The sequence below is a fragment of the Spermophilus citellus genome (assembly GCF_964194105.1).
Source record: "Spermophilus citellus genome assembly, chromosome: 6".
NCBI classification, from domain to species: domain Eukaryota; kingdom Metazoa; phylum Chordata; class Mammalia; order Rodentia; family Sciuridae; genus Spermophilus; species Spermophilus citellus.
In genome coordinates, this window is record NC_138187.1 from 70,345,302 (window position 1) to 70,363,630 (window position 18,329).

Consider the following 18,329-nt stretch of genomic DNA (forward strand, 5'->3'; position numbering starts at 1 on the left):
GGAAACCAGGTCAACATTCTGATGCTGAGTATGGAAGGTTGAGCAGTTCCCTCTTGAGATGATTGTAAGGGGCCTTTGGGAGTCTAGATAGTACATTACAAAAGTATGGAAGAGCAATAGTGAGGGATTTGTTATGGGGGAGGAAGAAAGCACTAGTTATGAAAGTAAAAATGAAATATGAGAGGAGCTTTTATTTCGGGCAGTGGTGGAATGTGAAATGTTAATGGATGTGATTCTAGCATAAGTGCTGGGGCAACAAAATTTAGTCATGGCTTAGGAAGAGACTTAGTGACTGATTTATGATCTTCACAGTGGATGGCAGCAATTGTAAAGAGCAGCAATTTAACTGTGCTGTTCATTGTTTGAGTAAGAGGTTGTAAAGAATTAATACAAGTGGTAGTCTGGTAAGGAAGATGAATGGGCATGGCTGCTGACCTTCCATTTATGCCTTTGTTCACTAGGAAACTTGAAGTCTCCTTGCATCCTGATTTGGTTAATGTTTAACTTTGAGGTTGTTTTTTGTTTTTTTTTTTTTTAATAGTTGACTTGGTTCTGACATGGACATGATTCTAGTTTTGGAGCTTGAAAGCATGGTAAGGATTATGAGGAAAGGGATAGGTGATGTGAAAACTCCAGTTTTGAAAAAATCATCAGGAGGGGGATGTGCATAAATACAGATTTGACAATTATCTGCATTTAGGACTTAAGAAGTTATATTATGTAGGTTGAAAAAAAGGAATAGAGCATAGAGTAAAAGATTGAAGTCTGGAGAATATCCGAGATGATAATTAAGGTGATTACATGAGATAGTATAGTATATATGAAAACACTTTCATGTGTGAAACATTTATATCTAAAAAATCGAGCCCTGAATAGTTTAGCTTTATCTTCTTAAGCATTAAAACTTATTTTTTTTTATGGTGATTGTCTTAGATTCTATTGTGTGTACCACTCTGTCCTTAAAGTAAACTAAGCATTATTTTGTGTGTGTGTGTGTGTGTGTGTGTGTGTGTGTGTGTGTGATACTAGGGATTGAACCCAGGGGTACTGTACCTCCAAGGAACATCCTCAGCTCTTTTTATTTTATTTTTGAGATAGGTTCTCACCAGGTTGCAAAGGCTGGCCTCAAATTTGGGATCCTCTTGCTTCAGCCTCCCGAGTTTCTGGGATTATAAGCATGTGTTACCATGCTTGGCTAACATTTCTTGATGATTTATGATAGTTATTGCAAATATCAATTATGACTTGGTACCTCACATCCTTCAATTTCTTGAGTATAAAGAACTAGGCATCTGGTTGTGGTGGCACATGCCTGTAATCCCAGCCACTAAGGATCAGAAGACTGAGGCAGGAGGATGGCAAAATTTCAGGAACTTAATAAGGCCTTAAATTGACAAGTTAGCAAGACCTTGTCTCAAACATAAATAAATAAATAAAAGGATTGGGGATGTGGCCCAGTGGCTAAGCACCCCTGTTTTAATTCCTGTACAAAAAAAAAAAAAGCTATAGGCAATTTTATCTTACATGGACCCAAAGTGCCACAGCCACAGAATTGTAATTCTTTTTTTTTTTTTTTTTTAATATTTATTTTTTAGTTTCCGGTGGACACAACATCTTTGTTTGTATGTGGTGCTGAGGATCGAACCCGGGCCGCATGCATGCCAGGCGAGCGTGCTACCGCTTGAGCCACATTCCCAGCCCCAAGAGTTGTAATTCTTGATCCATTAATTATATGCCCCATAATTTCCCCCTTCTCACTGTCAACTCTAGTTAGGAATCAGATAAATGAGAGTCTTATTTGAAATAAGAATACATGGGTTAATATATGAACCATAGGAGGTTCTCTTTGTTCTTAGAAAGTTTTAGTATGTGGACGTTGAACCATTTATTTTGTCTGTTAATAGGCAGATTTTTCTTTTTAAAAATTTTTTTTAATAGGCAACTTTTTTTGTATTATCTGGTTCTTAACTGAATTATGTTAACACCAAATAGTTGACATTTTATACAATCTAGACTGACTGTAGATATTGAAAGACCTAGAGTAGAAGAGGCATCTGAAGTAAAAATTTTTTTCTAAATCATCGAAAAGTTTTAATATCTGGTTCCCTTGACCCTTTCTAACCCTACTTCTGCCAGTCCTAGTCTGTCTCTTCCCTGATGAGTCTCATGCAACTTTTCTACTCCAGTCAGCTGACCTGTTTCCCAAAATCTAGACTTTTCTTCCTATCATACATATCTATCCTTTTCTACTTGGCTCCATCCTCAGGCAGACTCCATCATTCCTGTCTGGTTTTCTAAACATTTTATGCATAACAGGCTTCACACAATTTAAGTATTTTAATATTTATTACTAGTCTATCAATAAGCTAAGTGAGTCTTAAATTTTAACTTGTTGGAATCACATGGATAAAAATATTTGATTTCCCCAGAAAGTTTGGTGAAGTAAGTTTGGAAATCTGCATTTTTAAAAACAAATAATTTAGTTAAACCTAATGCAGCTTATCCAAGGACTTTGAGAAATCAAGGACCATTTGGTAAATGAATTCCTTTAGGACAAGGGCCCACAACTTACCCACTTTTGTATATAGAGCCTATTATGTATATGATGCTGAATGAATGGAGTTTATTAGGCGAGGCCTTTTAGCATGTAATTTTTGAGTTGAGACTCAGGTTTTGGCAGAATCTTAGAACTTTTAACAAAGGTGTAAAAATAGCACAATATTTCTTAGATTGTTGCCAAAATACTCATACTAGGGTATGTTTAATGGAAAAAAGTGGTTTTTTTTGGGGGGGGTGTCAGATACTTTTGGTAAATGCTGCCTATTGGCTCTTCACTCTCTACCCTTCTCAAGGCACACTAGCGTTCACACTTCTGAGATTTTTCTATAGGAAAAAAAAAAAAACTCTTAGATGGGTGCCATAGTGCATACTTGTAATTCCAGTGACATGGGAAGCTGAAGCAGGAGGTTTGAAAGTTGGAGGCCAGCCTTAGCAACTTAGCTAGACCTTGTCTCTCACACACACACACACACACACAAAAAAAAAAAGCCTGGGGTTGTTGCTCAGTTCTACAGAGCTCCTGGGAGAGAGAGAGAGAGAGACAGAGAGAGAGAGAGAGAGAGAGAGAGAGAGAGAGAGAGAGAGAGAGAGAGAAAAGAAGAAAAGAAGAAGAAAAGAAGAAGAAGAAGAAGAAGAAGAAGAAGAAACAACAACTCTTTAAACTCTATAGGTAAAGGATTTTGAGGGCTAAGTATGTAGCTCAGTGGTAGAGAGCTTGCCTAACATGTGGGAGGCCCTGAGTTTGCTCTGCAGCACCACCAAAATAAACAGAAAACAAAAACATTTAAGTAAGTGTTCACCCACTTTATTTATCTCCTTTTGTAGATTATAACTTTTTGTATCCTACAAAACTCATGCAGCATTCTCTTTGGAGCTCATATTAGCAAAAATAGAGCAGTAGGAATTAATATTTTATGCATGATGATATATACCCATTTTATGTATGTTATATGTACCCAGAACTGGAGAGCTCATGCCAGACAGTAATAAGAAAAGCGGTAAAGGCATTGGAAAGTATTCAGGGATGTACATTTTTCCATCATTGGCTATAGTTTTTTTTTTTTTTCACAATTCCTGCAAATTTGTAAGTATTAAAATGTCTATAGCATAGCCTATAACAAACAGGTTTGAGAATGCAAGGTTAGCTTCAGGTAGTGCTTACTGAAATGCAAATGAAGGCAGTAAATGAAAGACAATAGATGAAGGATCTGGTAATTAATTAAATCTGGTGAAAACAATTTGAACTTTTTAATTCAATGTCCTAAGTAGGCTTCATACTTTTTGATAGATATTTAGACTACTAAGGTGAAAAAATGTATCATACTATTGATATTTGAAAAGATATGGCAGCAGAGAGTAGTTCTATAAATAAATTTAAATTTAAAATTTATTTTGTTTGCATTTTACATTTTTTCTTAATAAAATAAAATTTGTTAATATATGGTTTACCTTCTAGACTCTACATAGAAACCATTAACTTAAATTGAATTCAGAAGCAAACTAAAATCATGTCAGAAGTTTTTCCTGGAAAAATTAGATTTTTCTCTGAATAACTGGGGAGCTGGAGGAAAGTGGTTAGCCCTCACTGATTGAATTTGTTTGGGAAGCTTGTTTGTCAGAAACTACTTGCTGACAAAGCAAGACACATTATTATGACATTTAATTTAGACAGTGGGCAATTTTCCACACCATAATATAAAACAGTTATGTTAGACCTTGAGACTCATAGAATATTTATACTTTCCAGGTAAAGTAGAAAACCTAGTATTATCACTCTTTCATACTAAATAGAATGCCCAAAATAGATAGGAGACTTTAAGACTTAATTTTTAAAATAAGCTAATTCCCATAAAATACATTGCAGCATTCCCTTGGTAACATTGTTATTCATTGGGCAGAGAATGTGCCTTCAGTTTGGTGAGTGAAAATTATGCTGCTAAACCAATTTCTTGAATGAAAAAAAACAAAAAAGAAAAACCACAAGAGGATGATTGACTGCCATAAATGAATATCAGAAAGCTAAGTAAAAACAGTACTCAGTATTTCCTGATATTTTAGATGGGTCCTTAATGCTTCTTCCTTTTTATTGTCTTTTCAGACAAATGACCATGGAAACAATTGAATCTCGGCAGGATGGAAGTATAACTGATTCTGTGGCAGAGAGAGAATCTGCTCATATGCATACTCAGACTGGCCAAAATTCAATTCCTACTTTAGCTCAGGTAGGCTATAGGCAGGCACAAACACAAGTTAAAATTTATGGAAAGGAGAATTATGTGCTGATTCTGTTTACTTGTAGTTGATCTTAAATTTCCCATTCTCCCTGATTATCAGCTATTCTTACTATAATTGATTTTGAAAGGAAGATAAATATTTTAAATACTTTTACATTGTAACAGTTCTCCACTATCACCACCATTGTGGGAAAGAAAAACAAAAACCCTTCCATAACATGTATTCTTCAAATTATTTTTTGACTAGGTTGCTAATTCCAAATTGACATAGTTCCGATATTCTTAGTGTAAAGATAGCAGAAATCTTACTGTTTGCAAATATATATTTGACATGTTCTTTACTATTTTTTTGTTTTTCAGTTTGTTCTTAAACTTTGAATTGGTTTCATTCAGAGAGCACAAGTGTCAGGACTGCAGGTGGGTCAATGGTAGAGCACTTACCTAGCATGTGCCAGCCCGAATACAGAGGTTGGAGGGTACTAAAATCAGTTAGTGCCTGTTTTTCTGCTCCTAAAACATATTTTTGAGATATCTATAAAAATATATAGTACAAACAAATACATTATTCATTAGTTTATCAAATATTTATTGAATATCTACTGTGTCTACGCACTGTTCTAGATGCACAGGGATTTGCATAGTTCCTGGCTTTAAATATCTCACAGTTTAATAAAGTAGATGTATTTTTTAAAGATATTTTTTAGTTGTCAGTGGACCTTTATTTTATTTATTTACATGCAATGCTGAGAATTGAACTCAGTGCCTCACACATGCTAGGCAAATGCTCTACCACTGATCCACAACCCCAGCCCCTAGACGTATGTTTTAATAATAATTCCAATAAGAAGTACTGTAAAATGTTACATCCATAATGAATAAGGCATCCAGAGGATGAAGCAGCCAGTTGGCTTGGAGTGCCTTCTCAAGGATTTTTCATTTGAGCTAGACATAAAGGGTGAATAGGAATTTTCCAGGCAGATCCTAAGATGGAAGCATATTCTGGGCTATAGAAAGAGTACATACAAAGGGATGCTCAGGGGAAATACAAGTATCTCATTTACTGGAGCCTAGTGACTGGGCTGGAAAGTGGAGCTTGTAAAGGTCAACACAGGGTTGTAGAAATTTGAGAGTTTGGAGTGTCCTGCTCCAAATATTCTTGGAATATTTTCAGATGCTCATTGTTTTTAGAATACTAGTGAACTAGAAGTCAGGGAAGCAGTAAGAAAGAACATCATTAGAGTAGTGTGGGATACACTACAGGTAGTGTGGGATACACATCCGTAGTGGGATTTTAGCAGAATCTTATGGGGAAACTGAAAAGGACTCAATAGCTGACTGGAAGGACCAGGAGAACAGCAGGTGCTTATGTTGTCGCAGGCCAGACTGGTTCCTGTGAGCTCTCTTCTTTCCCAAAATTGGGCCCCATGCACCCAGCCTGCTTTTCTTTTCCCTTTTCAAGCTGCCGACACCCACCGACTTCCCTCAGGTTTTCTCCAAGTGTTCTGTGGAGCTGCATCTCCCTAGCAACGCCCTTCTTTGTTACCCTGAATGACAGGCATGTAGGCCTTTAAAAAAAAAAAAAACATTAAAACATGGCATTTTTCTTGTTTAAAAAAAAAGTATGTTCATTGTGTAAGATTAACAAAATAAATATTAAAAGGAACATAAAAACTATCCATAATCTTTACATTCAGAGATGTAATCATTGGTTAATGATTTAATTATTAACATTTTGGTATATAACCTTTAGTCTTTTTATCTGTGAAAATAGAATAGAATGAAATGTGTGTGTGTGTAATAATTTGGGATCTTCCAGAAGTTTTTTTTTTTTTTAACCATATGTTAGATATTTTATTTTAACCTAAATCACATAATGTACATTCATTTCCTAATATTGTCCAGAGTTTTTATAAGTATAATTCCTGGTCTGTAATTCTGCTTTTCTTTTCTGTATCTGAAAGCAAACCTTCCTTCTGTCTCCAGTTCCTTCCCTTTGGGTACTGGCTCACTAACTTCCACACATGTCATTTTTCTCCATACTTCTGGGCCAGCACAGTCAGAACAAAAGATCCCCAAAGTTGAAAGAAATCCCTATTGTTGAAAGATGATGATTTGCAATTCTGAGAACCTTCAGGCTAGCAACACCCAGCTCTGAGAGTCATAAGTTGCTGAGTGGTCCAGTAATAGGAAGCCTTTGAAAAGCAATCTTGGGTTTATAAGTTTTAGAATTGAATAGAAGTCCAGTAGACAGAAATTAGGTTGTAGTAGGCTAGAGAATAACCAAGAGGAAAGAAGTGGTCATTGGGAGTATAGATTTTTGAAGACATTTCTGTGAAATAATAGAGGATAGGTTTGTGAGATAAAGGGAAAGTTTTGAATAAAGTAGAAGAGTAGATAGGGCACTTGTGAGAAGGCCAAATCAAGGAACTAGAAAAAAAACTTTATATTTCTAATACTTCTTTTAAAATCTCAAATATATCAGATGCTGGTATTTATTAAATCTGGATGGCAAGTTTATGGATTTTTCTATTTTCTATATGTTTGAAGTATTTGATAAAAATAAAAAATACTGGTTTTAATCTTTCACATACTTGAAATTTAAAGAAATTAAAAGGTAATCTGGCCAGGTTCGGTGGTACATGCCTGTAATCCCAGTAGCTCAGGTGGCTGAGGCAGGAGGATGGAGAGTTCAAAGCCAGCCTCAGCAAAAGTGAGGTACTAAGCAACTAAGTGAAACCCTGGTTCTAAATAAAATACAAAATATGGCTCAGTGGCTAAGTGCCCCTGAATTCAATCCTTAGTACCCCCGTTCCTCCCAAAAAAAGGTAATCTGTGTGCTAATTAATGGATTATTTTAGTTAACTAGGAATTATCCTCTATGCTGTGCATGAATGATGATTATTTGATGATTTAGAACTCAATTCTTAGCAGTCAAAATATTCTGAACATATTAATTTAGTTGTTGTATCTGAAGCATTTCACTGACGTATTTGTTTTTAGTATACAACACTATATATCTACGGATTATTAAACCAAAATGGCATCTTTATTAACCCTATGATGTATGACCAAAGTGACTGGTTTTTAAAAATAATACTTGATGGTAACATAATTTATTGGCTACTTGTCTCATTTTCTTCAAGTCAAGGGATGTAAATTCCCTGGTGTTTTAGACTTACATTCAGTTTTATATAAACAAGTCATGGAAGCAGTAAGTAAGGACTTATTTTACATGATCAAATCATTCTTGTTTACATGATCAAATCATCATTAAGCTGTGGAAACTAAAGTGTTACCAAAAATTCTGTGCGTTTGATCCTTGTGACTGAAATCATTTGAAAGCTCTGTCTTTTCAGAGCTTCTGCTAATCAATTGTATGGCTAATGTACATCATCCTGTTTGTACAAAGACCTGACAGCTGTTGAGCTTCCTGTTGGTCCTCCAACCTTGGTTCTGCTGATGAATTAAAGGGAGGTGGTACACAAGGGGAAGCTGGAGTTTTAAGTTTTTGGGTTTTTTGTTTGTTTGTTTTTTATTTGATTTTTTAAAAATACATGATAGCAGAATACATTACAATTCTTATTACACTTATAGAGCACAGTTTCTCATATCTTTCTATATAAAGTATGTTCATGCCAATTCATGTCTTTTTACATGTACTTTGTTGTTTTTTTGCATTGCAATTCTTATTACACATATATACGACAATTTTTCATATCTCTGTATATAAAGTAGGTTGACACCCAATTCGGGTCTTCATACATGTACTTTGGATAATGATGTCCATCACATTCCACCATCCTTGCTGATCCCCTGCCTCCTCCCTTTCCCTCCCACCCCACATCCATATCTAGAATTCATCTATTCCTCCCATGCTCCCCGTCCCTACCCAACTATGAGTCAGCCAATAAGTTTTTGTTTTATAATTTCCCGGTTGTGACATTTTTCTTGTTTATGTTCTAAAGTAAAATCACACAGTTGATAAGGTCAAAAAATTGGAAGCAGGAGTTGCCATTAACAAATCCTGAGTGACAGATATTTGGGGATTAAATATTGTGACTTGGATTTCTTCTTGCCTGAATGACTTTATGTGTTGATTCATTAATAATATGCCCTATAACTTTCCCCTTCTCGTTGTCAACTCTTCTTATATCCACCCTAGTTAGAAATCAGATAAATGAGAGTCTTATTTGAAATAAGAATACATAGGTCAACATATGAACTATAGGAGGTTCTCTTCATTTTTAGAAAGTTTAGTATGTAGACTTTGAACCATTTATTTTTCCTGTTAGTAGACAAATTTATCTTTCTTTTTTTTTTTTTTTTAAACAGGCAACTTTTTTGTATTATCTGGTTTTTAACTGAATTATATGTTAGCACCAAATAGTTTTTAAAGTTTTTTTGATGTGATAGATTTCAAGCATATACAAGAATAGAATAATTATTTCTCCATACACATATGTGCATGCATGCGCGTACACACTAATTATCAAGATTTTGTAGCACTTGCCTCATCTGTTTTCCTTTTTTTTTTTCTTCTTTTCATTGAAGTATTTTGAGCAGCTTTGTAGATCTCAGACATTATGGCTTTTTTTTTTTTAATTTTTTATTGATTATTTAAAGCATTACATAGCTCATGATATATCATCTTTCATACATTAGACTCAAATTGTGTTTTGAACTCCCATTTTCACCCCAAATATAGATTGCAGAATCACATCTGTTACATATTCACATTTTTACATAATGCCATATTAGTGTCTGTTGTATTCTGCTACCTTTCCTATCCCCTACTATCCCCCCTCCCCTCCCCTCCCCTCCCATCTTCCCTCTCTATCTCCCCTGCTGTTGTTCAATTCTCTCCCTTTTTTTCCCCTCCCCCTTGCCTCTCATAGCCTCTTATAATTTTATGTATCATTGAAGGTCTCCTACCATTTCCATATGCTTTCCCTTCTCTCTCCGTTTCTCTCCCCCCATTCGTCTTTGTTTACTGTAGTCTTTTCCACATGCTCTTCCTTCCTGTTCTGTTCTTAGTTCTCTTTATATCAAAGCAGACATTTGGCATTTGTTTTTTAGGGCTTGGCTAGCTTCACTTAGCATAATCTGCTCTAATGCCATCCATTTCCCTGCAAATTCTATGATTTTTGTCATTTCTTAGTGCTGCATAATATTCCATTGTGTATAGATGCCACATTTTTTTTATCCATTCATCTATTGAAGGGCATCTAGGTTGGTTCCACAGTCTAGCTATTGTGAATTGTGCCGCTATAATCATTGATGCAGCCGTATCCCTATAGTGCGCTCTTTTAAGGTCCTCAGGGAATAGTCCGAGAAGTGCAATAGCTGGGTCAAATGGTGGTTCCATTCCCAGCTTTCCCAGGAATCTCCATACTGCTTTCCAAATTGGCCTCACCATTTTGCAGCCCCACCAGCAGTGTACAAGTGTACCTTTTTCCCCACATCCCCGCCAACACTTGTTGTTGTTTGACTTCATAATGGCTGCCCATCTTACTGGAGTGAGATGGTATCTTAGGGTGGTTTTGATTTGCATTTCTCTGATTGCTAGAGATGGTGAGCATTAGACATTATGGCTTTTGCTCCTACTTACTTCTGTGTATGCAACTCAAAACAAAATGTACACTTTCTTATAAAACAAAATGTCACTGTCATACCTCATAAAATCAAGTATTATTCCTTTGGTTAGTGTGCAGTCTATATTCATATTTCCCCATTTCTTTTATATATTTATGACTCACTCTGAAAGTAACGGTGATGCCACCTTGAACTTTCCTTGTTCCCAGTCTCTTGGGAATCCGTCATGCTGTCATGAAGATCTAGATGTATGGGGGTAATCCAGATGAAACCATTGGAAGGGATGTGCTTTAAAACTGGCTTTCTGCAGTATGATTCCTTGTAACTGCTCATGAAGTCTTTAGGCCTGAGTATGATACCTAGACTGTGAAAGCTAAATAACTTTTCTTAGTAAACGACCAATTCTCAAAGTTACAACAAAGAAGAAGGGAAAGATAAACAGAATCACAGGAGTGAGAACTGGAAGGAAACTCTGGAAATCATTAAGGTCAGCCTGTTGCTGGAATTAATTCTAATACAAAATTTAACCCATTTGAGTACCTGTATATATTTTTTGAAACAAGGAGATGCTTGGGAGGCAGAGAAAGGGATCAGGGAATGTTGTTCACTGATTATGCTTTGCTAATCTCCATTCTTATCACCTCTGTTCTCAATGAACACAGTGTGTAAAGAAGCACCTCAGAATAAAGCAGGCCTGGCATATAGTGAGGGACTGAAGTAGGAACAACTTAACAAGGGATACTTGGAAATATTATATTTTAATGTGTAAATTGTAATTTTTCTTTTTCAATTTCATTGGAAATTGGAATGGCATTTCTCATTGTTTTGGCCAGCTGAATAAAAAACCAATCTTCTTGGTTCTAATCAGGACCAGGAAGAATGTATACAGTTCTCAATAAACAAAACAAAGTAATAATAACAATAATAGAATTTCAAGCAACATTTGCCATTGATGATAGATCAGCAGCATCATATTTGTATATGAAAGATAGTATCATTTTAGGTTGATTTATTTGCTTTCAACTAAGTAGAGCTAGCTTGAGCTCAGTGTTTAATTGAATCTTCTTTTTTTTTTTTTAATTTCAGTGTGGTAATTCCCTTAGTTGAGGATCTCTTACTAAAGGAGAAAACTGTTCCTCTTAAGAGTTTGAAAAAAAAAATTGTGTTTTACTGCTTATTTTCCTACTGTTGCTTTTTCTTTTCTTTTTTTTTTCTTCTTTAGCTAGTATGCAAGGCTTGTGCATACTAGGCAAGAGCTGAACCACTGAACTACATCCCTAGTTCTATTTTAATTTTTTTAATATTCTTTTAAAATTATATTAAACTTTCATAATTCTTTTAAAATTATATTTCTTCCCTGACTTTTTCATTATTCTTATTTTATATTTTAATATTTATATTCACTTAGAATTTTGTCTATAAAAATAAAACACAAATTGGAAGAAAACCTAAGAGTGGTTTTTTTAGTATAAGTGCTAAATCTGTATTATATGTGGTTCTTCAGTCAACCTTTTGAAAAAACTATGCAGTGAAATGTAACTCATTTTTGAAGATAATTCAAGATTGATAAATCAAAAAATTAATTTCAAGGTTTGAAGATCATGAGAACAAAGTCATAAATGTTAAAATTAATGAAGATTTTTTTCAACTTGAACAAGAATTTGTTAAACATCTGTATTGATGCATGATAAGTTTGTACATAATACTTAATAGAAGCTGAGCATGGTAGAGTATGCCTGTAATCCTAGCAACTCGGGAGGATCTCAAGTTCAAAGTCAGCCTCAGCAACTTAGTGAGACCTTGAAGTCTCCAAATAAAAAAATAAAAGGGTTGGGGATGTGATCAGTGGTTAAGCATCCCTGGGTTCAATCCCCTGTACCAAAAAGAAAGAAAAAAAAGTCTTAATAGATTTTCTTAAAGGTTAGTTTTTGGCTTTTGAATATACTCTCGTTTTCATCTCAATCAGTGTATTAAAGATGACAGTACTTTGCCTTGAATAAATTTAATGTTTCAGGAGGTACAAAGCTAATCGAAGTCAAATTTCAGGAAAAGGTTATTTTTGTACTTACAATTAGAACAAAAACATGCAAGATTTTTCTGTCTTGTAATTTTTTTTTTTTTTTGAGACTTGGGTACTCTTTAATTTTCAAATTCCCTTTTTTTAGTTTTAATAATGGGTAATTTGTCACTAGCAGTAATGGAAAAATAAAGTACGGAGTATAACACAGTTATTCTTTTTTTTTTTTTATTTTTTATTTTTTTATCTTTTTCACTGTGATTTTCTTTGGTAAAAGAGTAGGCCGGGCAGGATAAAATGGCACACCACTGTGATCCCAGCAACTTTGGAAACTGCAGGAATATCATAAGTTCAATCCCAGACAGGGCAACTTGAGACCCTGTCTCAAAGGTCTGTGAGTGTATCTCAGTGATAGAGTGCCCTGAGTTCTTTCTTTAGTACTACCCCAAAAAGTTAAAAAAATAAATAAAAAATAGTCTGGAATGGGGGAAGAGTTGTTATTTAATGGATCTGGAGTTTCAGACGTGCAAGACCAAAAAGTTCTGGAGATCTGTTTTACAATAATGTAAATATGTGACACTACTCATCTGTATGTCAAATGGTCAATTTTATTTGCATGTTTTTTGCCACAATATAAAAATAACAACAGTGGGGCTAGGGCTGTAGCTCAGTGGCAGAGCGCTTCCCTAGCATGTGTGAGGCACTGGATTTGATCCTTAGCACCACATAAAAGTAAACAAATATATAAAGGTATGCTATTCATCTACAACTAAATAAAATAAAATAAAAAGCAACAAAAATAATAGGCTAGATGTGAAATTTGAAAAAAAGAAACATTAATCTTTGTAGTGTCTTCTTTAAATAACTCAGAGTTTATTGTTTTGCCTTGTTTTATTCTTTGTTATTTTAAGTTTATAAATCGCAACCTGTTAAAGGAAAATACAGAGGCTTTGGGAAATTTTCACTTCATTGAGTAATTATGGTGACATCTTCATTTGTGCTCTTCAGAAATGTGAATTTTCTTAGCCATAAGAGATTAAATTCTAGTGTCTTCCCAAACAGGCATGAAAGAGAAAACCTGATTATGGTTTGAGTGTGTTAGGTAGCAGTATTGCATGATGGTGATGCAAATAAATAGTTCAAGAAAAGCATTTGCTTTAAACAGGTATCTTCTATTTTGACCTCTATTTTGGCAGATTAAAAAAAAAAAAAAAAAACCACTGGGTTTTGTTTTGTTTTGTTGTAGTGCTGGGTATAAAACCCAAGACCTCATGAATGCTGGGCAAGTGCTCTATCACTGAGCACTCAGCTCATAAAAGACTGTTTTGAAAAATATCAGGTGTGGGCTGGGGTTGTGGCTTAGTGGTAGAACGCTAGTCTCACACGTGTGAGGCCTTGGGTTCCATTCTCAGCAGATATGCTTACACACCTTGGTAGATCTGCCAGTTTAAGCTGGTTTCCCAGTCTTGTCTTTATCACTTTCTCACTGTATCTTTTCTAAAGGAAAAGCAGCCCTAATTTATACATCTATAATCAGCTTGAGTTCAGTTAGTTATTAAGAAGTATTGATGTGAAGTACTTTTAGAACTGTAATACACAAATATAATATTCTTTTTTATGCATAGTTTTAAGTATTAAGACTAAATTATTTGATCCTCTTTTTCTTTATGTAAAAAAATTTAGGGCTGGTGTTGTGGCTTAGTGGTAGAGTGCTTGCCTAGCACATGCAAGGCACTGGGTTCGATCCTCAGCACCACACACACAGAAAATAAATAAATAAAATAAAAGTATTGTGTCCAACTATAACTAAAAAAAATTTTTTTTAATTTAAAAACACTGACTTTTTAAAATGTGTTTTTCAGTACTAGGAACTAAACCCAGAGGTGCTCTACCACAAAGCTACATACTCAGCCCTTTTTATTTTTTGAGAATCTTGCAAAATTTGTTCAGATTTTGATTTTTATATGTATCTTTGATTCTCTTCCATTTTGGGTAAGTTAATCCTTCCAAATCAATGGGTTTAATATTATATTATTTAAGCTCCACTTTGTAGAAAATGAAATGTAACAGTAGTAAAAATAACAAAAATGAGTGTTTATTGAAGACTCAACTTTGTGCCAAGCACTATTCTAAGTGTGTTAAACACAGCCAGTTTGGCTTTAGATTTCATTAACCTTTCCACCATTTATTACCTACAATATTGATGTCCTTAGTTGAGCCAATTTCAGAGAGCATCACCTAGAAAAATCCATTGTTAGTAAATAGTAATAATAAATGTATACTATTTATATATAGTTACTCTCTATATAACATAAACTAGAATATATAGTACTGTGTAAATATATATGTATATCATATATAATAATACATGTTTATGTACAATTACTATATAGTATGTATAAGATATACATATAGATACTATATACTGTAAATATTTACTCCATTATTCAATGGCAAAGTAGTTATTTTCATATTTCAATCCCAATTCAGCATCAAACCTTGAGTATGCAAAGAACAAATAAAGTTAAAATTTTGTTAATTTTGATGCATTAATAATCATTTCCTTATAATTCCTGGCATCAGTAGCCATTCTGTCTGTTCTGGGACCAGGAGTAGCTTTAGAATTATACTTTTTAAGATGAGGAGAGGGTATGATATGTCAAGATCATTGTAATGTTTTGAGCAACTAATAAAAAATTTAAAAAAAAAAGATGAGGAAAGGACTGGGAAATGTGACTCAGTGGTAGAGCATTTGCCTGAAGTGTATGAGGCCCTGGGTTTGATCCTTGGACACACACACATACATACACACAAAGATAAGGAAATCAATCTCATTGTTGTTTAACAAAATGAATTTAAGAGTTTTCCTGGCAAGAAGCTGTTATACCCACCAAATTAGAAACCATAGTTATTGCTATTTTTTTTAAATTCTGGTTTAAAAAAAAGAAACATAGCAAAGTTTACAGTCTTAACCATTTTTAAGCATACTGAAGTTTTTCATCTTGTAAATGTGAAACTTTGTACCTATCACACAATTTTTTACCTTTTTACTTTCCCCTAGTCCCTTGTAAGCCCATTCTACTTTATACTTCTATGAATTTGACTAGCTTTCTCCTATACCTGTAATCATAGTATTTTTCTTTTTGTTATTGGTTTACTTAACATAATTTTCTCAAGGTTTACCCATGAAGCATGTGATGAGATTTTCTTCCTTTTATAGTGTGAATACAATATTCCACAGTATGGATATGTTATATTTTATTATCGCTGTTTTAAGGGTTTTCTTTTTTTTTTTTTTTGCCAAATCAGTATTCTCAAGTTATACCAAGTGATAGAAGAAATGCAGTAGGATAGCACATATTAATTTCATTTTGACTGTTTACTATACATTGCTATAAATAGTTGATTTAGGTCAGAAATAAAAATTAACATGAAACTTTGGACAAGTGGGTTTTAGGCATTTATTATGTGATTTCTGGTTTTGGGCATGCACATTTCCATACATTATTAGGAATTATCTGTTATTATTAAGAACAATTTTAACATTCATTGTTTGGCCTTATAAAGATGTTTTCAGTATAATAGCTGTTTTGGGCTCAGGATCACACTATAATCTACTTTTCTATGTACATTTATTATTCTGTAATACATTTGGCTAGTAAATTATGATCAGTTTCTTAATGAAATCAAATACAAGATTGGCTTTTAAAAATTCTAGGGGGCCAGGCATGGTTGATGCATACCTGTGATCCCAGCTACTCAGGAGGCTGAGGCAGAAGGATCACAATTTTCAGGGCAGCCTGAGCAATTTAGGGAGATCCTGTCTCAAAAGATAAAAGGGTGTGGGAATTTAGCTCAGTGGTGAAGGGCTCTTGGGCTCAATTCCCTAGTAACTGATGAAATAAAAATTCTGAAGGGCTGGCTCAGTTGTAGAATGCTTGTCTAGCATGCCCAAGGCCCTGTATTTAATCCTTAGCACTACCAAAAAAAATTAATATAAATAAATTTAAAAATAAAAGTTCTAGAGTTAAAAGGTTTTTGAATTGTATCAGACCATATGCATTTTCAAAATACTTTTATAAATATGTGATGTAGCTGGGTATGGTGGTGCACGTCTATAATCCCAGTGGCTCGGGAGGCTGAGACAGAAAGATCATGAGTTCAAAGCCAACTTCAGCAGTTTAGCAAGGCACTAAGCAACTCAGTGAAACACTGTCTCTAAATAAAATACAAAATAAGGCTGGGGATGTGGCTCAGTGGTCTAGTGCCCCTGAATTCAATTTCTGGTACCCCCCCAATACATATATATGAATGATGTACATTAAATGTCTCATAGTAGTTAGAATATAAAATGATGTTCCAAATACTGTAAATAGAAAATTCAGGATACTATAAGGGTTGGCTAGGGGAGAAACAAAATATATATATATATATACACACACACACACGCGCTAAGAACATTATCAAAATAGAAGCTTTAAACTATGTATAATTAAGACTAACTTGATTATGATATTTGCTTTGCTTTCAAAAGGTAAATTTTTTAGAAACATAAAATTTGTCCATTTATATTTACAATACCAGAAACAGTGACCACCTTCCCCATTTTATTCAGATTATAGGTTTCAGATAATATTTATTTAAGCCTTAGGTACACATGCAAAAAAAAGTTTGAGGTGCTGGGGTTGTAGTTCAGTAGTACAGTACTTGCCTAGCATTTGTGAGGCACTGAGTTCCATCCTCAGCACCAAATAAAGGTATTGTGTCCATGTACAACTAAAAAAAATATTTTTTAAAAAATTTAAGGCAATATTTCTTTAGAATTATTATAAAAAGTAGACATAAAATATGTCTTATACATGACTAGTTTATTAACAGATATTTTCAGTTGCTATACTCAAGGTAAAACTAAGTAAAATTTAACTCCATTGATTTTGCAGTTTATTAGCCACACTATCAAAAAAAAAAAAAAAAACCTAAACAACCCACCCCCCAAAAATGCTAAATGGGAAGGAAATCACTTAACATGCTGCAATGAGGACTAACTCTATGTTTTGGATTTCCAGTTTGTTTTTGTCTTCATTTGGCCCAAGTAAATATGAGTGTTTTAGAAAGCAAAGTGTTTTGCATCTTCATCAAGTATTCAATTAATATTAGTTTTTATTTTCCTGTTTCAACCTTAACATATTTGAGATTTTTTAAACACTATTTTTTTCAAAGAAGAAAAAGATAGTTGAATTCTGTTTTAATACACAGAAATCAAGATAGCTTTCAATGTTTTGCTTAGATTGTTAATGGATTTTCATTATAGTCCTTGACATTAAACTGGTTGATCTGGAGATTTGATTTTGCTTGCAGCAGAGTTGATAGAGTAGTCTGCTATATTATCAATTCACATCTTTTTAGTCCTTTATTAACTGTTTTGAATGCAGGCCCAGTAGCTCTGTGACATTCACAGCTGTACTGTGACATCATAAACCCCATCGTGAGGGAACCTAGCTACAGATTGGAGCTAGTCTACTAGGTGCTAATCAAATGCTGTGTTACAACATTGTGAGGTTTTCCCAGTTTTAAGCGTCATTATTAGGATTTTTTTAATTGCAAAGCCAAGTAAGGCATCACCTTAACCTATTTCTTCAGATTAACTACTGTCTGTAGTGGGATTTTCAGTGGATGTGGTGGCATCAGCATAATCTATGTTTCAGGCATCCTATAGAAGAAGATTATTCTTCAGGGGATCTGGAAAAAAAGGTAAATAATATCTACTCTGAATTCATTGTACATAGTTTTAAAGCCTCATAAAAAGGTATAAAGTTATAAAATATGTTCTTTGAATATTTTTAAATTGTCTTAGCACTTGCCTACTTGGTTATTGGAATGTGATAAATACACTTCTAGATCTTACTGTCACTTTCTCCTTCTCTTCA

General features: G+C 34.1%; 1 protein-coding gene across 22 annotated transcripts in view; it reads left to right on the forward strand.

Moving 5' to 3' along the window:
* The window catches only part of CREM (cAMP responsive element modulator), a 77,767-nt gene that overhangs the window by 14,415 nt on the left and 45,023 nt on the right, over positions 1–18,329 (forward strand). For 21 of the 22 annotated variants that reach the window (XM_081296871.1, XM_081296883.1, XM_081296865.1 and 18 more), the window contains one exon: positions 4,658–4,781. In XM_081296871.1, coding sequence (XP_081152997.1) covers positions 4,658–4,781 — 124 coding nt within the window. Of the gene's footprint in view, positions 1–4,657; positions 4,782–18,329 lie in introns of those variants that run through there. The other variant, XM_081296880.1, reaches the window with a different exon arrangement.